The following is a 24,287-nucleotide window of genomic DNA, read 5'->3' as shown; positions in this document are numbered from 1 at the left end:
GTTATTTCAAATGTATTGAGGCTTGTTCTGTGGCCTACCATATGGTCTATCCTGAAAGATAATCCAGGTTTGCTTGAGGAGAATGTGTTTTTCTGCTACTGTTGGGTGGAGTGTTCTTTAGGTATTTTATACTATTATTCAAGTCTTCTGTTTCCTTGTTGATATTCTCTTAGTTGTTTGTCCATTATTGAAAGTGAGGTATTGAAGTCTCCAGCTATGATTATAGAAATAGCTATTTCTGCCTTCATTTCTGTCTGATTTTGCTTCATGTATTTTGAAGCTCTGTTGTTGGGTGCATATGTTTTTAATTTTCATATCTTCCTGTTATAAGGACCTTTAACATTATGAAATATATCTTTATCTTTTATAACTTTTTTTTTCCTGAAATGAGTGTCTTTAGTGCTTGAACCATACAAATACGAGGAATGGGGACAGGCCAGTGGGGAGGAGGGAGAATTGTCAGATTAATGACATACACAGAAAGGAAAAAGGAAAAAGGAACCCCACCCACCCAAACCAACCCCCCACTCCACCCCAGGATGTCTCTCTGTGAACTCCCTATAACATTTTTATGTAAAAGTTTAATATTAGTATAGCTATGCTGGCCCTCTTGGTTACTATTTGCATAGCATCTTCTTCTATTTCTTTTACTTTCTACTTTGTGTCTTTGAATCAAAAGTACGTTGGCGGTTGCTGTTTGCTTGGGTCATTGTTTATTTTCTAGTTAGCTTGGAAAGCCAAATTTCATACAAGAAATTTGCTTTTATGAGCATTTGTAATTTTAGGGAGAACTAAAACTAAAATATCTAAGAACTTGTCAGTTACTCCATACACTTTTATAATATTTGTGTATACATTTCTTATAAGTACTTTGGAGAAATGGATCATTTCTCACTCATCTCTGTACTCCTACTTAATTTTATTTCTAAAACACAGTCCCTTTAACTCTGGGATTCAGCCACACATTGCACAACAGGCAGCTCTTCAGATGCTTTGTGCATTCACACCTGTGTGTCTTTCCTGATACTTTCTCTCCTTCATTTGTCAAATCTTACTTACCTTCACCCAGCTTAATATTACCTTCTCCTTTAAGTTTCTCTCTGTTTCTCAGTCAGAAGTAATCATCCTTTTCTTCTGTTCTGAGTGCAATTTTGTAACTTTTATAATTTTTTACTTATAATTACTTGTCTCCCTTAGTAGATTATAAGGTTTAATTCATTTTCATCTTTTTATTGCCACATATTTAGAAGTTAATTATTGGATGAATGAACGGATAAATTAATGATTAAGTGAATGGTGAAATCTTTTGTTTTATAGCCGAGAGACACACAAGATTGCAGTATTTTATGTTGCTGAAGGACAAGAAGACAAACATTCCATTCTCACCAATACAGGAGGAAGTCAAGCATATGAAGATTTTGTAGCTGGTCTTGGTTGGGAGGTATTGTTTTTAAATTATACAAATATCATTTTATTTCTATTTGGAAGCAATGGTTTTATTTTTCTTTCTAGCTTATTTTGGAAGCATTATTTTAGGAGGCTCAACAACATAACAATGGGTTTGATATTGTTTCTGCCTTATATCTCATCTACAAAGACAGCAGCAGTTGGGACTTAGGAAGGTTTTTGACTGTTTTATCATTCACTGTATTGTCAGAGTGTGCTAAACTCCTAGACTTAAAAGATCTGGATTTTCCTCACAGTTGTGACCGCTGGACTAGTGATCTTCAAACGAAGATATGAATATCCTAGGGCTATCCCAAGGATTCTAGGGGGCATGTTGGCTAGGTTAGTTTTGAGGAGATAAGTTTCCTAGATCCTCAACTTTACTACAATTAATTCCGGAGAACCCTTCTACAGTCTCTTGCCTCTCCTTTTCTGTTCTTCATCTTTGTAAAAGTAAGGCATACCTATTACTCACCTGAATCCTGCATTGCCCTGGAAGGTTTGGCCCCAAAAAAGGGACAGTTCATTCAAGAGGGCATGTTCCTGAGAGAGAGTGTCTCTAATGGCAAAGCAGGAAGTATTGAAAGGTGCTGTATTTTTTGTCATCCCGGCAACCAACAACCCGGCAACCAACTCATGTTGAAGTTCCTGAACCAAATCTGTCTATCTTAGAATTATAATTCAGAAGTGAGGTGTTTGTCATAGAGATTTGTATTAGTATGTTTATTTAAATTGTAAAATTATGAGTCAGACATGTTCTAACAGAAAGTGAATTTGATGTGGCTGATTGATTTGTCATTAACAGCAGACATTTTATATATATTGTATCAGCCAAATTTGTGCTCTAAGATTTTGATGAAAATATATTTAAAGTATATAGATATAACATACAGTATACTGGAAATTGTATCTTTTGTAACAGCTTAAACTTATGATGACAATTTTCATCGTAGTTGTCAATTTAATACATAGTTTCCCAATATTCTTATAGATAGTACATGAGCAAAATTATTGAAGACCACTACACTAGACTGTAAGTTCCTAGAGGGCAGGCTCTTTCATCTTCCTGCTTTTTCTTTTTAAATCCCAGTCCTTGCACAGTGTCCAATGCATAAACCTTTAGCATTCAATATATATTTTTATAGCTGATCTAACCTGCTATTTCACTGAGTTACTTGAGTTCTCTTGGCCTTTTGCTTATTTGTCAAAAGCAGTGTGCTTTTTTACCCAACAGATATATAATATGAAGTTCATTTGAGATTATGTATGTGAAAGTGGTTTGGAAAGTGTAAAGAAATGTTATAAATATATGTCCTGTTAAAAAAACAAACTAGAAAAGTATTAGTAAAAGCAAGGGACATTTGAAAAAGAACAAATTAGGAGTACTCACACTTCCTGATTTCAAAACTTAGTACAAAGCAGCTCTAATCAAACAGCAAGTTACTTGCTCTAAGGATACATATATCAATTAATGAAATAGAATTGAGATTCCAGAAATAAACTCACACGTCTGTTGTCAGCTGATTTTCAACAAGGGTGCCAAGACCATCCAGTGGAGAAAGTCCTTTCAACAGATGGTGTTGGAGTAGCTGGATAGCTGCAAGCAAAAGAATGAAGTTGGAATCTTACCTCACACTGTATACAAAAATTAACTCAAAATGGATCAAAGACCTAAATGTAAGAGCTAAAACTGTAAAATTCTTAGAAGACTATATAGGGGTAAATCTTTATGACCTTGAATTTGGCAGTGGATTCTTTTTTTCCAGCTTTATTGAGACATAACTAACAAATAAAAGGTATTCTTAGATATGACACTAAAACATGAGCAACAAAGGAAAATAACTAAATTGGACTTCATCAAAATGTAAACTTTTGTGCATCAAAGGGCACCATTAACAAAGTGAAAAGATAACCCACAGAATTGGAGAAAATAATTGCAAGTCATATATGTGATAAGGGACTTGTATCTAAAATATACAAAGAACTCACCAAAACAATAATTAGAAGGCAACCCAATTTAAAAATGGCTAAAGGATCGGAATAAGCATTTTTCCAAAGAAGATATACAGGTGATCAGTAAGTACATGAAAAAATGTTTGACATCATTATCAGAGAAATGGAAATCAAAATCACAGTGAGATACCACTTCACACCCATTAGGTTGGCTAGAATCAAAAAGTCAGGCAAGGGCTTCCCTGGTGGCGCAGTGGTTGAGAATCTGCCTGCCAATGCAGGGGACACGGGTTCGTTGGAGAAAAGAAGATAGACCAACAGGACTTCAGGACCAAGGAATGACATGATGGTGAGTTCTCAGGTTTTCTTTTTGCCTCATATATCTTGGACTTGGAGTTGAAGAAGCCAGCAACCTAGAAATATCAACAAGCACAGGACAAAAAAAAACCCAACAAAAGCCTACTCTTTCTAACCAAAGGATCAGGAAAGGAGCAACCTGGAAAGACAGAAAACATTTAAACAGTAACTGCTCTATGCCAACCAAACACCACAGAAAATACTGTGACCCTCATCCCCACCTCTGACAACAAAAGTGGGTTAGGAAGCCTAGACTTCTACCCTTACAAGACTATAATGAGGGGAATTCCCTGGTAGCACAGTGGTTAAGAATCCACCTGCCAGTGCAGGGGACACGGGTTCAAGCCCTGGTTTGGGAAGATCCCACATGCCGCGGAGCAACTAAGCCTGTGCAACACAACTACTGAGCCTGTGCTCTAGAGCCTGCGAGCCACAGCTACTGAGCCCACGTGCCACAACCACTGAAGCCCACGTGCCTAGAGCCCATGCTCCGCAACAAGAGAAGCCACTGCAATGAGAAGCCCGCTCACTGCAACTAGAGAAAGCCTGCGTGCAGCAGTGAAGACCCAACGCAGCCAAAAATCAATCAGTCAGTCAATAAATAAATGACTATAATGAGGCATCCTGAACATCACCCTGGAGTAAGATAGTATCAGAGAAGACCAAATAGAAAGCTAAGAGTTTCATCTCTGCCAACTGGTAACAAGTCCCCCATCCATGTCTAACACCACAGTGTCAGTGGATACTGCATGAGGAACCTGGAATTTCGGCCCCACCCAGGCATAATGAGGTGCCTCTCCCCCTCTACACTGGAGTCAGAGGAGGTCTAGTGGAGAATTAGGCCTTTCACCATCACCCAGTGATAATGAGACCACCTCCACTGCTGTGTCAGTGGATACCACATAGGAAGTCAGAACTCCTACCTCCACCTGGCCATAATGAGGCTGAAAGCCCCCGCTTCTCCAGAGCTGTGTTGCAAAACAGCCAACTAAAACAGTAGGTTTAAATAAGATTCATGGTCTCATAATATGAAAATGTCCAGGCTTCAACCAAAACTCATACCAAAGACCAGGAAGGTCTCAAACTGAATGAAAAGAAGGCAATAGATGCCAACACCAAGATGACAAAGATTTTAAAGTGACTATATTAGAAATGCTTCAACAAGCAGTTAGGAACACAGTTGAAACAAATGAAAAATAGAAAGTCTGTGCAAAGAAATACAAGATACAAACAACTAAATGGAAATTTTAGAATTGAAAATATAATAACTGAAATAAAAAACTCAGTAGATTGGCCCAGCAACAGAGTCAGGTGGAGATGAGGGTACAGAAAGAATTAGTAAATTGGAGCATAGAACAGTAAAAGTTAATCTGAACAGCAGAGAGAGAATAGACATAAAGATGGTGAACAGAGCAATGAACAGACCTGTGGGGCTATGACAAAAAATCTAACACTCCTGTTATTGTGAGTCCCAGAAGGAGAGGAGAAAGAGGTTGGGTCTGAAAACTACTTTGAGAGATAATGTTGAAAACTTCCCAAATTTGGCAAGAAAAATAAAGCTAATAAAGCTACAGATTGAAGAACCTGGTGAAAACCCAATAGGATATATGGAAGGAGATCCATACTAAGACACATCATAATTAAACTTCTGAAAACTAAAGGCAAAAAAATTTCGAAAGCATCCAGAGGAAACTTGTACCTATCTATATGGGTACAATTAGAATGATAGTGAATTTCTCATCAGAAACTGTGGTGGCCAGAGGAGGTAATATTTTTCAAATGTTAAAAGAAAAAAACTGTCAACCCAGAATCCTATAGTTAGCTAAGGAATGAAGCACAACATTCTCAGATGAAGGAAAACTTAGAGAATTTGTTGCCAGCAGACCTGCCCTAAAAGAACCACTGACAGAAGTTCTGTTAACAGAAATGAGATGATAGAAGGAACTTTGGAACATCAGGAAGAAAGAGCATGGCAAGAAAAAATATGGGTAAATACACTAAATTTACTTCTCCTCTTGACTTTTCTTAATTATGTTTGATGGTTGATGCAAAAATTATTTTACTACCTGATGTGTTTCTAAATGTAATGACAGGGACTTCCCTGGCAGTCCAGTGGTTAAGACTCCACGCTCCCAATACTGGGAGCACGGGTTCGATCCTTGGTCAGGGAACTAAGATCCCACATGCTGCAAAAAAATAAATAAATAAATGTAATGCCATGAAAATATTCATTATATTACATTATATTACAAACAAGGGAGGGTAAAAGGACATAAAGTGAGGTAGGGTTTCTATATTTCCCTCAAACTGGTAAAATGTCAACATCAGTAGACTGTGATAAGGTATGTACATACAGTATAATACCAAGAACAACCAGTAAAAAACATATAACATATAACAAAACATATAACAAAAGTACAAAAAATGATAAATAAAAATGGAATTCTAGAATATGTTCAAGTAATCCATAGAGGGCAAGAAAAATAAAACAGAAAATAAACAGAAAACAAAAAATAAAATGGTGAGCTTAAGCTCTAACGTATTAGTCATTACAGGAAATATGAATGATGTAAATATACCAATTAAAAATAGTTAGAGTGGGGCTTCCCTGGTGGCGCAGTGGTTAAGAATCTGCCTGCCAATGCAGGGGACACAGGTTCAAGCCCTGGGCCGGGAAGATCCACATGCCACGGAGCAACTAAGCCCGTGTGCCACAACTACTGAGCCTGTGCTGTGGAGCCCGCGAGCCACAACTACCGAAGCCCATGCACCTAGAGCCCGTGCTCCACAACAAGAGAAGCCACCGCAATGAGAAGCCCACGTACCACCGCGAAGAGTAGCCCCCGCTCGCCGCAACTAGAGAAAGCCCACATGCAGCAATGAAGACCCAACATAGCCAAAAATAAATAAATAAATAATTATTAAAAAATAAAAATAAATTGGCAGAGTGGATTAAAAAACGTGACTCAGGGCTTCCCTGTTGGCGCAGTGGTTGAGAGTCTGCCTGCCGAGGCGGGGGACACGGGTTCGTGCCCTGGTCTGGGAAGATCCCACATGCCGCGGAGCGGCTAGGCCTGTGAGCCATGGCCGCTGAGCCTGCGCGTCCGGAGCCTGTGCTCCGCAACGGGAGAGGCCACAGCAGGGAGAGGCCTGCGTACCGCAAAAAAAAATAATAATAAATAAACATGACTCACCTATATGCTTTGTAAAAGAAACTCACTTCAAATATAACAATATAGGCTGGTAGAAAGTACATGGATAGAAAAAATTATATTGTGCAAACCTTAATCAAAGGAACGCCAGAGTGGCTGAATTAATATTAGATAAGGTAGGCTTCAGAGCAAAGAAAACTACGAGAGATGAGGGGACATTATATAACAGTGATAAAAGGGTCAGTCCACTAAGAAGACTTAACAATCCTAAATGTGTGTGCAGCAAACAACAGAACTGCAAAATATCTGAAGCAAAGCTGATAGAACTGAAAGAAGAAATAGATAAATTCACAATTATAAATGGAGATTTCACCCCTCTCTCAACAACTGAGAGAAGTAGACAGAAAATCAGCAAGTATATAGAAGGACTCAACACCACCAACAACCAACAGGATCTAATTGCCATTTATAGAACGCTCCACCCACCAATACCATAATACATATTATTTTCAAGTGCCCATGGAACATACACCAAGGTAGGCCATATATGGGCCATTAAAACAAACTTCAGCAAGTTTAAAAGCATTTAAATCATACAGTGTTTTCTCCATATACAGTAGGATCAAACTTGAAATCATGAACAGAAAGATAATGGCAAAATCTCCAAATGCTTGGAAAGGTTACATGCCAAATAATTCCACTTACATAACATTCTTGGAATGACAGTTTTAGTAGTAAAGAACAGGTTAGTGATTGCCAGGGGTTAAAAAGGAGGGTAGGGTAGGACAGAAGTGAGTGTTGCTCATGTAACAGGGCAACACGGGATCCTTGTGGTGATGAAAATGTTGTCTCTGAATCATGTCAATATCAGTATCCTGGTTATAATGTGATTGCTTTGGGGAATCTGGGTAAAGGGTACATAGAATCTCCTTATTATTTCTTAAAACTGTGTAAATCTATAATTACCTCCAGATAAAACGTTTAATTAAAAAATAGAGATCTGCAAGTGTTACAGAATTATTTATAGCAAAGGAGCACTAAACTGAGACTTTCTCCTTTACATAATCAGAGAATTGACCTGAAAGTAAATAACTTTCTCACTAAAACAAAACAGAACAAAAATGTACACTAAGATACCATTTTTTAACATAACAGATTAGCAAAGGTCATAAAGTTTGTTAATATATTTGAGAGCATATGAGGGAAACAGGCACTCTCATGCACTGTTGGTACCATCTATGGAGAGCAATTTGGTAGTCAGTTTCAAAATTAGATGTGCACATGCCCTTTGACTTACATTTCTACTTTTGACTATCTGTCCTACAGATCTGCTTTCACAAATGCAGCATGACTTGTGTTCAGTGTTATTCATTGTAGCATTGACTGTAATAGTAAAAGATTGGGAAAGCCTAAATATCCGTCAAGTAGAGCGCTAGGTAAATTATTGTACATCAAGAAAAGGGACTTATGTGAAGCCATGAAAAAAAAAATGAGAAGGCTCTTTACTTAATAATAAGGAGTATTTTTCAAGGTATTTTAAATGCAAAAAAGCAAGGTGCAGAACATTGTGTATCCGTGTTGTTTGTGCACATGTGTACATACATACATGTGTATATGTGCATACATACCTTTAAATTTTTAATTGTATATAGAGAACATTTTTGCAAGCATACTTAAATTGCTTTCTTGGAGTGGAACTGAGTAGCTAGAGATGAGAGATATGGAAGGAAAAATTTTGCTGTATCTTTTGAACTTTTAATTGTATGAATGTATTACTGAGTTAAAAAATAAATTTAAAATATAAATGATTGAGGAAATCTTGTAATAATGGCATAAAAACTAACTTGTTATTCATACATTCAGCCATTAGTAACTGATATTGATAGTTGAGATGTGTTCAGTTCACACAGTGCAGAAATTTGCTTTTTATAGGTTTCCACTTTTTCACATATTTATATTTTGTTTTTTACAAGCAGGTGCATAACTGGTTTCTCTGAATGGATAAATACAAGCAGTGTTTAAATTTTGTTTTCTTTACAATATTTTGTTTTTTCTTTACAATGTTTCTTTGATTTTCTACAATGAACACAAGTTGCTGGCTTCTTTGCATCACACAAATCCAGGGGATATCGTCCAGTGCAACAATCCTGATAGTAAATATATTTATAATCAGGAAAAAGACTTTGCACAGATTAATTTGTATTTTTTTTAATGCATTTGAAGTGTAGTTAAGTTCTACATTTTTGTATTTTTGTTCTGGGCTATGATAGGTACTAATAATTAGGAAGCCAATTTCAATGAGTAAATATGACACAATTAATCGTTTTATCAAAGTGACATTACTGTTTTAACTTATCCTCAGATCATTTCCAGTCTTGATTTTTGCCACTTGGTTTTTACTCTCTGCCCTCGGCGGCCCACACAGCCCTTACCATTTAGCACCTCGTAGCCTAACAAGAGATGCATAGTGTACAGCGATTGATTTCTTTGCTAATTAGTTCCTACTAATTAGGGACCCTCAAATACCTAAGAAAATCTACCAGTGTGACTTGAATAGTTCTAACTAATAATTCTGGGTCAAGCCATAGTTGATAACATGCAGAAGACTTCATTCCTCATGTTTTTGCAAAGTGAGAAATTTGAGTCTTTTTCCATAGTGAGGTTTTTAGTTTTGTTTAGTTAATTAATATTATGTGTCTTTTCATTGCTTCTAGGTAAATCTTACAAACCATTGTGGTTTCATGGGAGGACTACAAAGAAATAAAAGCACTGGATTGACCACACCATATTTTGCTACCTCTACAGTTGAAGTAATATTTCACGTATCAACAAGAATGCCTTCTGATTCTGATGACTCTTTGACCAAAAAAGTAAGTGCTAAGAAAAAAAGTGCTCAGAGTTAAAATCTTAGTAATACATAAAATATGTAAGCAAGTCATCTAATTGATCAAGAACTATTTCTGAGTACTCCTTTCTTCACCCAGTAGTGTCTTCAGAAACAGTATTGTTGCAGAGTAAACTCTGTTTTCCTTAATGATATGATTGAAAGTTATAGTCTTAACAAAGCATTTGCCTTCAAGAAAATGGGCATCTGACAAATTGAAAAACTTCCGTAAATGTTCAGATTGGTGAAATTATAATTCAAGACCCCACACACGGAGAGATATAACGTTTATATTGATTGACGGAGAGGAAAAAAATTAAAATGTAAATTATTACAAATCACTTAAAATATAACGTGCTCTCTCATAAATTTTAACTAAAACTAATATAGCAGATAAAATAAGCATTAATTCATTAAAATAGACTTTACTGCCTTAGAATATTTATGGGAGATATAGTGGAATGGTTTTGATGGCCCATGTCTTTTAAAACCTACACCACCATTTTGCTGTAGCCGGCACCAGCATTCAAAAATCACTCTAGTGACACAGACATACCTCAGAATAAAGTTGTGTGTGTTCAATCCATGTTTAATTTTTTTAGGAAGAAACATTTTTTTAAAGTGAAACCTTGTCCAACATTTCTTTATCTTCTCTTCTTCTTCCTACTCCTCAATTTACTCAAAACTACTACTGAATGTAACCAACTAAATATCATAGATCATTTTACTTGGTACTCTGTTATCATGTTGCCTGATATCGAATCTCTTCATACTTCATTAATAGCCTATGAAAACAGTGTTATCCTTATACTCTTTTGAAAAGGAACTTCAGAATTCCTCTCAAATATTTTATAAGACTGATTCAGTACCCTTGATGCCTTTTGTTTACATTTTAGAATACTGTTGGAAATTGCCTACTAAATGAGTAATGGTTAGAACAACTAATATATGGATGCTGATTAGATTTGAATGTGTAGTAAAGATGGAGGTAATTGATGTGTAGGAAAGTAAGTATATTTAGTAACAGATTTGCTATAGAATATCTTGGCATGTAGTTTTTAGAAGTACAGAATGAGACATGAATACTGACAAGAAAATGGTGAAGAGTTGGATTGGAGTAAAACTTCGTTAAAACTTCAATTAAGCACTTTCTTCCATCACCTCATTTTAAATTTGTATGAAAATAAGCCATACTCAAATTAGAGGCAATTATGAGTATAGTACAAAAAGATAAATTATGTTAAACATTAGGACTTGGCAGTGATCTTCATTTTCATGGCTTCATGGATACAACTTTTAAACCCCGGAGCAAAAGGAAACCCTCTTTTCCTTTTCAAAAGAGTCTAAAATTAATAGTATTTTCAATTGCAAATATAAGAGCAGAACAAAGTATATCATTTTTTGTTGAAATTTTTTTTTAAAGAAACATATCAGGATATTTTTACTTCAGTATATTAAACCTGATGGTTAAAAGGTACTTGAAATTTTATTCCTGCAGCCTTTGTAGAAATATCTCAAATAAGTAAGGTTTCTTATTTCCTTCACAACAGTCACAAAGGTCTGTCCTTAATTATTTAAGAAGAGTCTGAAATGGATGTTTAACAATCCATTATCATAGCAAAATTAATTTTGGAGATAACACCATTTAAGAGTTGTTAAATGGTTGAGTTCTAATTAAAATTATACCCTTAAATGGTGAAATGTTTAAGTACTGGATTTATTAGAGAATGTTGAGGGATTAAACCTTGAACGCTAATAGTTTATTTCATCTATAAGTATAGAAAATTTTTTATTGTGGAAAAATATATATAAAACAAAATTTATCATTTTAACCATTTTTAAATGTACAGTTCTTTGGTATAAAGTACATTTACAGTGTTGTAGAACCATCACAAGTATCCATTTCCAGAACTTTTTCATTTTCACTTTGTTCAAAATATTTTTTATTTTCTCATGAGAATTCTTTGACCCACGTGGTACTTAGAGCTGTGGTGTTCAATTTCCAAGTATTTTGGGCTTTACCAGCTATCTTTTTGTTATTGATTTCTAGTTTAATTCCATTATGGTCTGAGAGCAGACATCATATGATTTCTATTTTTTTAAATTTTTTAAGGTGTATTTTATGGCCCAGATGTAGTCTATCTAGTGAATGTTCCATGTGAGTCTGGGAAGAATGTGTTATCTGCTATTGTTGAATGAAATAGTCTATGAATGTCAGTTATATTCAGTTGATTGATGGAGCTGTTGAGTTCAACTATATCCTTACCAATTTTCTACCTGCTTGGATCTCTTCTTTTCTGAGAGGGGTATTAAAGTCTCCAACTATAATAGTGGATTCTTTTATTTTCCTTGCAGTTCTATCAGTTTTTGCCTCACATATTTTGGCACTCTGTTGTTAGGCATATACACCTTAAGGATTGGTTATGTCTTCTTAGAATACTGACCTCTTAATCATTAGATTATGCCACTCTTTATCCCTGATAACTTTCCTTGCTCTGAAGTGTGCTCTTTCTAAAATTAGTATAGCTATTCCCACTTTCTTATTAGTGGTATCATGGTATATCTTTCTCCATCCCTTTACTTTTAATCTATATGTATCTTTGTATTTAAAGTTGGTTTCTTGTAAAGTTGGTTTCAAGCCTCACACAGTTGGGGCTTGTTTTTTTTGATCAGCTCTGACAATCTCTGTATATACCATTGACATTTAAAGTGATCATTAATATAATTGGATTATTTTACATTTTTTCTGCCATTTGTGGTTATAAATGAGCATTTTACGATTCCATTTTCTCTCCTTTCTTAGCATATCATTTATATTTTTTTTCTTTTTAAATTTTTTTCCAGTTCTTGCCCTAGAGTTTGTACTATACATTTACAACTAATCTAAGTCCACTTTCAAATAATACTATACTGGTTCACTGCAAGTACCTTATAATAGCACAATATGCTATTATTAATAGCATATTAATAGCACAATTCTTCCCTCCTATCCCTTGTGTCATTGCTATCATTTATTTCACTTATACATAACCATGTGTATACATAAGCATACATTATCAAATACATTGTTGCCATTTATAATCTTGAACAAACTGTTATGTGTTAGATTAATTAAGAATAAGAAAAATAAAGTTTTATTTTGCCTTCAATGATTGATTCTCCGATGCTCTTCCTTTCTATATGTAGATCTGAATTTCTTTCCTATATTGTTTTCCTTCCCTCTGAAAGGCATTTCTTGTAAGGCGGGTCTACTGGCAGCAAATTCCCTCAATCTTTGTTTGTCTGAGAATATCTTTATTCTTCTTTACTTTTGAAGGATAATTTCACAGGGTACAGAATTCTAGATTAGTAGAGTTTTCTCTCAGCACTTAAATATTTCACTCCACTCTCTTCTTGCTTGCGTGATTTCTGAGGAGAAGTCAGATGTAATTCTTATCTTTGCTCCTCCATAGGTAAAATGTTTCTTCCCCCTCTGGCTTTTCTCAAGATTTTTTCATCTGTGATTTTCTGAAGTTTGCATGTGATATACCTGGATGTAGTTTGGGGGCCATTTATCCTGCTTAGTGTTCTCTGAGCTTCCTGGATCTGTTGCTAACATTAATTTGGGGCAATTCTCAATCTTTATTGCTTCAAATATTTCTTCTGTTTCTTTCTCTCTTTCTTCTCCTTCTATACATAAATGTTACACTTTTTGTGGTTGTCTCACAGTTCTTGGATATTCTGTTATGGGGTTTTTTTCGGTCTTTTTTCTCTTTGGTTTTCAGTTTTAGAAGTCTCTATTATTATATCCTCAAGCTCAGAGATTCTTTCCTCAGACATGTCCAGTCTACTAATGAGCCCATCAGAGGCTTTCTTCATTTCACTTACATATTTTTTTTAATCTCTAGCATTTCTTTTTGATTCTTTCTGAGAATGTCCATCTCTCTGCTTACATTATCCATCTGTTCATCCATCCATACTTTGACTACTTTTTCCATTAGTTTCCTTAGTATATTAATCATAGTTGTAATTCCAACATCCCTGCCATATCTGACTGTGGTTCTGATGCGTTTTCATTCTCTCATTCTTCACACTGAGTCTCTGGCAGTTTGTCAGCTACAGTTCAGGTTTTCCTACTCTGGCACTGGTTCCTACAGAGGTTTCTGCTCTGTTAAGTTGTTATTCTTCATATATGCCTGTCTGTCCAATTTTGGGGCAGCAGTTTTCCCTATGACCTCAATTCTCTGATCTAAGAAGAGTACTGTAGTTGATTTTTCAGTTGTTTAGCTTTTTACTTGTTGTTAGGACAGAGTGGTAACTTCTAATCTCTTTACATGCCAGGCTGGAAACTGGAAATCTCAGAACTTTATTCTCCCAAAAAAGAAACTCTGTATCCATTAACAATAACTCTCCATTAACCCCTCCACCCAGCCCCTAGTAACCTCTAATTTGCTTTCTTTCTCTTTTAATTTTCCAGTTCTAGATACCTCATATAATTTGGAATCATACAGTACTTGTCCTTTTGTGTCTTATTTCACTTAGCATAATGTTTTCAAGCTTCATTGATGTTAAAGCATGTCAGAATTTCATCCTTTTTATGGCTGAATAGTATCCCATGATACATATATACATTTTGTTTATCCATTTATCTATCAATAGACACTGGGTTGTTTCCACTTTTTAGCTGTTGTGAATAATGCTGCAATGAACACTGTCCTGCAGGTATTTGTTTGAATCCGTCTTCAGTTCTTTTAGGTATAGACCTATGAGTTGAATTGCTGGGTAATATGGAAATTATATGTTTAGCTTTCTAAAGGAACGGTCAAACTGTTTTCCACAGTGACTGTGCCATTTGACATTTCTCCCAGCAATGCACAAGAGTTCCAGTTTTTCCACATCCTTGCCAACACTTGTTATTAGCTATCCTAATAGGCACAAAGTATTATGTTTTGTGGTTTTTGACTTGCACTTCCCTAATGACTAATGATGTGCATCTTTTCCTGTGCTTATTGGCCATTTGTATATCTTCTTTGGAGGAATGTCTATTCAGCTCTTTTACCCATTTTTTTAAATTAGATTGTTTGTAATTTTCTTGTTGTGTTGTTGGAGTTCTTTATATATTCTAGATGTTAATCTCTTATCAGATATATGACTAGCAAATATTTTTCTCCCATTTTGGGGGTTGTCTTTTCACTCTTGATAGTGTCCTTTGAGGCACAGAAGTTTTTATTTTGATGGAGCTCAATTTATCTATGTTTTCTTTTGTTGCTTCTGCTTCTGGTATCAGTTCAAGAAATCATTGCTAAATCCAATGTTGTGAATATTTTCCCGTATGTTTTCTTCTAAGAGTATTATAGTTTTAGCTTTTACATTTAGGTTTGGATCCATTTTTAGTTATTCTTTGTGTATAGTATGAGATAAAAGTCTGACTTCATTCTTTTGCACGTGGCTATCCATTTGTCCCACCACCATTTGTTTAAAAGACTACACATTCCTTTATTGAATGATCTTGGCATCCTTGTCAAAAATCAATTGGTCATCTATGCAAAGCTTTATTTCTGGACTCCCTGTTCTATTCCATTGGTCTGAATGTCCTTTTGCTTTAATTAAATGCTTTAATTACTGTAGCTTTGTAGTAAGTTTTGAAATTAAGTAATGTGAGTTCTACAACTTCATTCTTCTTTTACAAGATTGCTTTTACTATTCAGAGTCTCTTGAGATTCCATATGAAATTTAAGATGGGTTTTTCTGTTTCTATGAAAAACCGTGTTGAGATTTTGATAGGATTGCATTGAATCTTTGGATCACTTTGAGTAGTTTTGTCATTTTAATAATATTAAACCTTCCAATCCATGAACATGGGATATCTTTCCATTTATTTATGTAGTCTTTCATTTCTTTCAGCAATATTTTGTAGTTTCAACATATATGCCTTTCTCCTCCTTAGTTAAATTTATGCCTTAGAATTTTATTCTTTCTGATGCAATTATAAATGGAATTGTTTTTATAATTTCCTTTTTGAATTGTTCATTGTTAAAAATGCAGCTGATTTTTGTGTGTTAATTTTGTATTGTGCAACTTTGCTGAATTCATATATTAGTTCTAACAGGTTTTGTTGTGGAATCAGGGTTTTCTGTATATAATCATGATTTTTCAATGTCTCTGTGGAGAAACAAGAGCTTGCTTGGTCCACCATTTTGCTGACATAACACCCTAGAAGAAAATTTTGAGTTTTTTTCCCCCTTTAAGCTAATTAATTCTAAATGTAAAATTATCTAGCAATTTACCAAGTGGAATAGTACAAGTATTTTTTTCCAATTATTTAGTTTTTTGGGTTTTTTTCAAAGTATTAGAGAAAGACTGCAGGCAATTACATGGCGTAGTATTCCAATTGTTTAGTATCGAGATGCCAGAAATAATGTAACTTTTAAAAATGCAAGCATATGTTAATAATTTTTTTAAATTTTATAATGCAAGCATGCTATTATATTAGTTGTCAAAGTAACAATGCCTGTTTTATTGAAGAAAATTACCCTGGCTAGATAGGCTTTTTTTTACTTAAATAGAGCAATTTAAAGGGTTTATTTGTTGTAGTGAGAAAATTTCAAAACATAACTTCTTTCACATGTATAATACCTACCAGATAAAAACAAAACCTGTCAAAATTGTAAACAATATGTAATAAAGTGGTATCATTTTGGAAGGTATAGTTCTCTTATATTCTCAAGTAGTAATTTAAGTAACTTTAAGTAAAATCTACTCTTATCAAGGTTGGGGCTAAATTGAAGCAATATTTCACTTAATTCAGTAGAAAGGAAAAATTTACCCAGTCTCATAATTCAGTATAAATTATTCTAAACCTTCTTTTCATAGAAATTTTTTAAAAAGTAACATTTATTTCTCTATATACTGAGTTTTCCTTTTCCCTATTCTCTGTGATTCTTGCCCTTACTGCTCTTCAGAGTCCTAGTATGTAAGATTTTTCTAAGTAACAGTCTTATATTTTAGCTCTATTACAGTATCAATTTCTTTTCAATAAAAGGTTAAATCCTTAAACTTAATCATAGAAACCAGTTGTCTTATACCAGTTTTCCTTAATAAAAAAATCACTTTCTGTATTGGTATTTTTTCTCCTGAATTTAATAAATTCCACATTAGTGGTAATAAGTTGAGGCCTAGAACATGTGTCCTGTTACAAATGAACAATTGGATATCATTAGGTTGTCCCCCTTTGCTTTGTACATATATCTTTAGGTGTGTTAATCCATTCAGTAGACACATTAATGAGCACTGGTTGAAGTGTAATATTGAAGGAAGTAAGGCTTGTTGACCTCAGCGTGGAGTTTAATACCTCTAATTAAATTAGATAGTCAACAGTCAGTTTAAAGAAATAGCCGTGCCTCTGGCAAGGTAGAATTATGTATGACTCTGGTTCTTTGTTTTAAACTTGGTAGGAGAAAATCATTTATATCTGTTTTATAGAAACTAATTTTAGTTTTCACTTTGTGTTTAAAATATGTGGTGATTTTGTAAATTATTTTTAAGCATTTTATTTTCTCAGAATGAGAGGTAAATATCTTTGAACCTCTTTAAGTGTTAGCATTTTATTTCTTGTGAAGAAAGGCCCTTTCAAGGATCAAAATGGTAGCGACAGAATTTTTACAACATAGACTATACTTTTTTTTAACAAATTAACCAAACTTTCAGTCTAACAAAGTAGTCTCTCTTAGAAATACTACGCCACCATATTAAAAATCCTGATATAACTCCAGTCCAAGCCATCTGTTCTATAAATTCTCTCTACCTGAGGAAGATTGACAGAAAATGGTTAAAAATAATTTCCACTTAACTGAGTTTATTCACCCCTAAAAATCAAAAGTGCTGCAAGCATTGGTATAAAGTGTTCACAGGAGCTTGTCTCATTTCCTCTGTCTCCTTGTTGTAGCCACTTGCTGATTCTCTGCTTCATAGGTAGCTGAATCATCCTTTTAGGAGTTTGATGAAGATCAAGTTGAGATAATTGTAACCTACTTTTAGTTGGACTCTCTAGCCTATCTTTCATTTCCTGGACCCCCCAAAAGAGGGGAAAGAAGCACTTTAAGTCAGTTCCCTCTGAAATATTGTTAGTGTACTGGACAGCAGTTCGTTTTTTGTTTTGAAATTTGGTTACAATAGTTTCGCAAATAAATGAGCTCTATCGAACTGCTTAGTCTGATTATAACTTTAAATCCTGTTTTCTTTATTTTATCTAGAAATACAGTTAAAGTATACTTCACTTTCCAAAGAACTATATGCTAATATAGTCTGGAAAAGGAATTGAAAAACAAACTTAAGGAATAATAAGAAAAATTTTTTCATTGTTTTAGTAGAAGTGTAGTTAATGTAATAGTTAATAAATGCTATGGAATTATACACATGGTTGTAGTCCTAAATCTAGCCACATTACATAAAATAATTCTGTTTTAATATAATAGACTCTACCTTTAACCCCGATTTCTATAAATATACTCCTGATGACAAGAAATGAAGATAAAGAAACAAGGAAGTATAAATGGTTCAGAGCAGATTTATCTCAGCACTGTGAATGGTTTAATTTGGATGGTATAGCAGTGGCTTCTCATTGCATATAGAATAAAATTCTAATTCCTTACTGTGGCCTTCAGTGCCCTACAGGATTTGGCCACTTGCCTGCCTACCTCCCTGATCTCATCTTCTGTCACTTTCCTTTTCACTTACCACAATCTGGCCTCACTGGCTGTCATTCTGACCTGCCATCATGTCAAGCTCATTCCCATCTCAGGGGCTGTGCACTTACCTTTTTTTTCCATTTGAAATGCTCTTTCGTCACATTATCAGGTTTTTTCATCCTCATTGTTCTATTCTCAGACTCACATGACAGTTCCTCAGAGAGACCTTTCCAGACCATCCTAGCTAAAGAAGCCCTCTCTATCCAGTAACACTATCACACTACCCTATTTTATATTTGTATAGCACGTATCACCATCAAAGTGGCATATTTAAATAAAGCCGTAATTGCAGATAATTGTATTTTTGTGCTGTGCACTATGTAATGATAGAAAACAATTTGCTAAGTAAGTACTGTGACATTATCTTTTTAATAGCATATTTATTGAGTGCCCGCTCTGCTAAAGTATTCTGTACTAGATGCTGTGCCTATTGCTTCAAGAAGCTTTTCCCAATTACTAAGAATGAATGATCCAGACAGCAAGTGAATTGTGAAAATATATGAGAGTATGTTTTTGCATATGATTGAGGAGTATATGATAGTTTATGTTTTGCTGCATGAGTGTCTGGAAGGTGAGGGGCAAAGAATGAGGGCTTGGGGCAGTGAGTATCAACTCAGTTTCAATTTCTACATGTATACCACTATCTCGTGAAGTAACTGCCCTAACCTAACTAACTTCTATGCATTCTTCAAGTGCCATTATAGATCAGTTGTCTTTGTTATTTGCATTCAGAGAGGTATATTTAGAGCATTATCTCTACTGTTAATTATTCATTAATTGCTTAGTTTATTTTACTCTCTCTCCACTGGACTTAAAGCTGTGTGAGAGAAGAAAATGTGTCTGTTTTTCCTCACTGTTGTATCTTTAATAGCTAGTGCAGTGCATTTAGTCAGCTCTCAATATTTGCTGTTTGAAAGAGGTAGATAGGAAGGAGAGAGGGAAGGAGGAGAGAAGGCCTTTTAAGAACTCGTGAACTAGTCCAGCTGTGTAGGATGACTAGCATCTGATCTAGAGCAACAGTAGAGGAAATAGGAAGGAAAGTACAAAAAGAACATAATACTTTTTTTTTTAATGAAGAGCTTGTTAGAGATACTATAAGGAAATCAGAAATTGAAGACTTTCAGGTTTTGACTCTGAGTAATTATAATTAAGTTATTAGGTGTTTTTAACAGAAATGAGGACGTCAAGGGGGTAAGCTGATTTTGTAAAACAGATGATATAGTTATATTACATGAATTCTAGTCTCTAACTCCAAATGAATGATATTTCACTGAGGAAATCTAGAATTGACTCTGGAATCTCTACTGATAATTATGGAAAATGAGAACACTGCCATAGATAGGCAAACATCTGATTTTCATAAAAGGACATGGAACAGGCCACCAACCACAAAAATTACTAACATTCATGAGCTCCATGTCAATGCCTGGCAAAATAGGATTATTAAACAGATGGTTTGTGAGCACTTAGGTAATGAAGTAGTGATCACTAGGAGCTACCATGAGTTCACCATAACAAATCACATCAAAGTAACTTAATTTGTTTTAATAGGATTACTACATCAGGGAAGGCCATAGACAGTATAAAGCATTTAACTAAGTCGTTTGTTGTGGACAAGTTGAAGAAATGCGGTCTTAATAATAGTTCAATAAGTATGTTAGTGACTGGTTCTGTAATTATATCTAGAGAAATTAATTATATAATGAGAGGCAATAGAGGGAGGTGGTTAAAGTATGGTTTCTGAAGCTAGCCTGCTTGGGTTTCAATCTTGGCTCTGCCACTTATTAGTTACGTGACCTTAGGCAAGTTACAAAGGTTCAGTTCCTCACCTGTAAAAATAAGGTCAATAATAATTATTCTTATCTTGTAGCATTGTTTTGAAAATTAAATAAATTATCACAAAGCACTCAGAAATAGTAAGTATTTAACAAATGTTGGATATTCATTTAACCAGGAAGGACATCTGTAATGACTTACTTGTAAGGCTCTTACCCAAACCTGTCCCATTTGACATTTTTATCCAAAATCTAAATAAAGACACAAGAATTTGAATTTAAGGATAACCCAAATCTGGAAAAGGGAGAGCCAACATACTGAATAGAAGAATCATGCTAACAAAAGGCCTTGATAGGCTTTAAGATAATCGGAACCTGGTAAGTTAAAGTTTATTAAGAATACATAGAAATCCTCTCTAGTTCTAGTAGTCAGTTGTACCCGCTTAAAAGAACTTCGTAAGAAAAAGTCTTAAGGGTTTGAATTGACTACAGCTTCCATTTGAGCCAGTGTTGTAAAAATGCAGAAAATAACTGAGTGAACAGAGCAAAGGAAGTAGTCCCACTGTGGGCTGGTTGTATTATAGAATATATTGATATTCTATTTCATATACCACAATTTAATAGAAACATCAATAAACTGAGGTAATAATCCAGGATAATGAATAAGTTTGTAAAGTATAAAAAGAGGAACACTTTTAACCTAGAAAAGTTGAGTTATATATTAGACGAATCTTCAAATATTTGAAAAGATAATATATGAAATATAGCTTGGGTTTATTTGGTATTAGTCTTATTTTGGAAGAACTAGCTTAGGGAAGGCAGATTTTGGCTTACTGTAAAGTAGGGTCTAACGATTGTAGCTCTTTAAAATGAATGGGCTAATTTGTGAATCTGTAAGTTCCTAACCCTAGAAATATTCAAGCAGAGGCAGGATTACTTGTCAGGGATATTGCACTGGGAGTTCCTGTATTGTGTGGGAAATTAGAGCTTTAATGTCTCTTCCAGTGCTAATATTCTATAATGTACTGAGGACTTCAATTTTATATGTGTTGAATTTCATTTAACTATTTATCTTCATAAATTGATAATGATAATCTGCAGCTTATGTTATATACCTCGAATTCCAAAATGACTTCAACAGCAGTCACAGTGAATTTGGAAGAGTACTTTGGTTGCCAGTCATTTTAACAGACCTATCCCATGTACAGAATTCTTATAGTCTATTTCAGAAGTGATTCGCATCTGGGTACAAAAACATGCAGGTAGGAACTCCTTTGAGAGTTTTCAGAGTATGGAAAAACCCTGCTGAGTATACATAAGACACAACCCTTTAAATCTGTAAAATATAAGGAATAGATAAAATAATTTAAAATATCAGATACTACATAAAGTATGTCAAATAAATGTCAAACACACTTCTGAAGTTTCTGTTAACTGTTAACCACTCAAAATTCATATTTTCAGTAGTCTTCAAAAATTCTAAGATACATGGCAATGATTAGCAATTTCTCAATTTGTTTAATTATTTTATAGCAGGGTTTAAAGACATAAAGATATAAAAACATGCCTCAACTTAACAGCATAAAATAATTGCTTTTTTAGCATTTGGATAAAAATGATAAGGGATGTTCTTGAAGCTTTTTCCTTAAAATGATTGAACATGTTTTAAATGACTTTGTTTATATGCATAGCTGTATGCCACAAATATCTGCATTACAACATCCTGGAAAAAATATGTTATTCTTTTCTGTTAAACTTCCATAAGAGACTTTTAATACTCTGTGGTAGATATTTGAAGACAAGCTTTCATTATAAAATAAAACTACAGTTGCCCTTTTCTCTCATTTCTTTAGATAAGTGGGCACTAGAAATTATAGATAGGTTTGGCAAGAGTTCAAGGGTTAATGTAGCAGATAAATAAAAGGAATTTTCTGTAAATTGAGACCTGCATTATTTCAGTTGTCTTGTCTTTCCTAACCTAACTCATTTAATTTTAAAAAGTAAATACTTAAATTCTTCCTGACAGTGTGCTCAGCTTTTACTATCGTTTATTACTTCAATTATACTTGATATCACTTAGAACAATCTGCCATTTGGAAATCTCAGTATAGCCTGGAGCTTAGTATTAGATCTGGTTGCTGTTGTAACATGTACAGCATATGACATTAATGTATCAAAATTAGATTGGATCATCCCTCCTGGTTAAATTTATTTCACATTTCTTTTGTATTCAGTTAACATAAACCTATTAGGGAAGCTGACACATGGGGATGGCTGTATAGGAAGGATATTTTTAAAGTATTTTGATTAAAAAATGAAATTATAGAGCCATGGCTTTTCTGAGTTGTGTAATCTTTTTTGGTTTTTAAAAATGTCACAAAGTCCAAGTCTTGCATTTATGTCATTCAGGGTGTGTGTGTGTGTTGTAAGTAATGATAATTAAAACTTAAAATAAACATTGTTTTGATGTTTGAGGTCTATCATCATGTATTTAGAGCAATAAGCACATTTATGGTTTCCAAAAAGAATTATTTAATCCACTTAGACCTAAAAAAAGTCCTCCTTAAAAGAAAATAAAAATCTTTATATTTCTAAAATAATAGATGCTGGTCTATAGACTTAGCTGGGCACTGTCTCTAGAGTAATAGCTGCCACTATCTTATAATCTGTCAAAGAAGAGAGGGCATTTCTTACTTAGGAATATAAATTTTAAAGTTCAGGGATTTACCTCGTGTTTTCAAATACTTAATGACATTCATAGTACCTAGGATTTTCTAGATAGATTGGTGTTGGGGACTTTTAAGAACCATTAGAACACTGGTTCTTGGCTTTTTTTGTAATACATAGTCCTATATGATAGACTTTCTTCTCAGAAAAATACACATAAAATTTGCAAAAATTCATAGATCCCTTGAACCCAGATTAAGAACTCCAGGGTTAAAGGGTGACAGAAGAAAACCTTTCATTAATTGGAAGGTTAATTCCTTTGTTTGTTTAAATGACATATTTAATTGTTTTCCTGCCTTGTGGTCATTAAGTCAAAATAAGTCCAATATTTCAAAAACAGAAATTGCCTATATGTTAGCCCCTACTAAGAATATTGATGACACTTATCCTAATTTTCTCTTCCACACTTTTCTGCCTACAATATGTCACGTTATCTGAAAGTAATAGAAAAGCCTGTGTGAGATATGCACCAAAAATGGGCTCAAATGTTTGCAGTGCCAGAATCAATAAATGTACTAAAATAACCAAATTGTGTTGATATATTAAAATACATGTTTAAACAATAATCTACATGAAGAAGACTCAATACTGATGGACATTAAGTTAATTTTTCTAATAACTTAATAGAAATCCAACTTTTGTATACTTTGCTTTTTATAATTTTAATCATCATAATGTTAATTCTCTAAATGCCAAAAACATCTTCATAAGCACTATAAGTATTTAAATAAAATCTTTAGAGAGTCTAACAAATCTCACAAAGTCCACTTGAAAGAATTTCGTAGGCAAAGTTTCATAGTCAAAGAAAAGCTGGAAATAAATTTGTTAAAGCAAATATAACCAACTTTCTCTTACTCAGTAGATATTTATGATTTACTTCTTTTCCTTCTCTTTCTGTTGCCTCCTTTAGACCCTTTCACTGCTCATTAACACTTCCAGAGAGTGGTCAGAAAAAAAGAATAGTCTTAAATCCATCACTTTTTAAAACACTCTTTTAAACAATTTTTAAAAGGTTTGGTAGTGGAAAATTGGTGCAGTTGCTGGTTAAGAAGAGCGTTTGGTCTGTATGCGAATCTTTTTTATCTAATTTCTCTGTTTGCCATTGACTGTATAGACAGTTGAAAATTATCTGGTCTTCTGCAGTGTCTCCTAATGTCTTTTGAGTGCTTGTGTTTTGCATGTTATGAAAAATTATCAAATGAAGTTTAAAAAATATTTTTAAAATTTCTTTACCCTTTAATCTTTTTATAGTATGTTGTCAGTAGCT

At 34.2% G+C, this 24,287-nt stretch overlaps 1 protein-coding gene across 7 annotated transcripts in view; it reads left to right on the top strand.

Annotated features, from left to right (window-relative positions):
- The window catches only part of RALGAPA1 (Ral GTPase activating protein catalytic subunit alpha 1), a 228,532-nt gene that overhangs the window by 175,871 nt on the left and 28,374 nt on the right, over positions 1–24,287 (top strand). For all 7 annotated transcript variants that reach the window (XR_016392164.1, XM_089907599.1, XM_022570707.3 and 4 more), the window contains 2 exons: positions 1,318–1,441; positions 9,623–9,778. Coding sequence is in view for 6 of the 7 variants with exons in the window: in XM_089907599.1 (XP_089763725.1) it covers positions 1,318–1,441; positions 9,623–9,778 (280 nt within the window). In the remaining variant the exon portion in view is untranslated. The remainder of the gene's footprint in view (positions 1–1,317; positions 1,442–9,622; positions 9,779–24,287) is intronic.

This window comes from Delphinapterus leucas, chromosome 2 (assembly GCF_059928025.1).
Source record: "Delphinapterus leucas isolate spDelLeu-1000000601 "Yukka" chromosome 2, BTC_Dleu_Yukka2, whole genome shotgun sequence".
Taxonomy (NCBI): Eukaryota; Metazoa; Chordata; class Mammalia; order Artiodactyla; family Monodontidae; genus Delphinapterus; species Delphinapterus leucas.
This window is presented reverse-complemented; position numbering and strand designations above follow the sequence as displayed.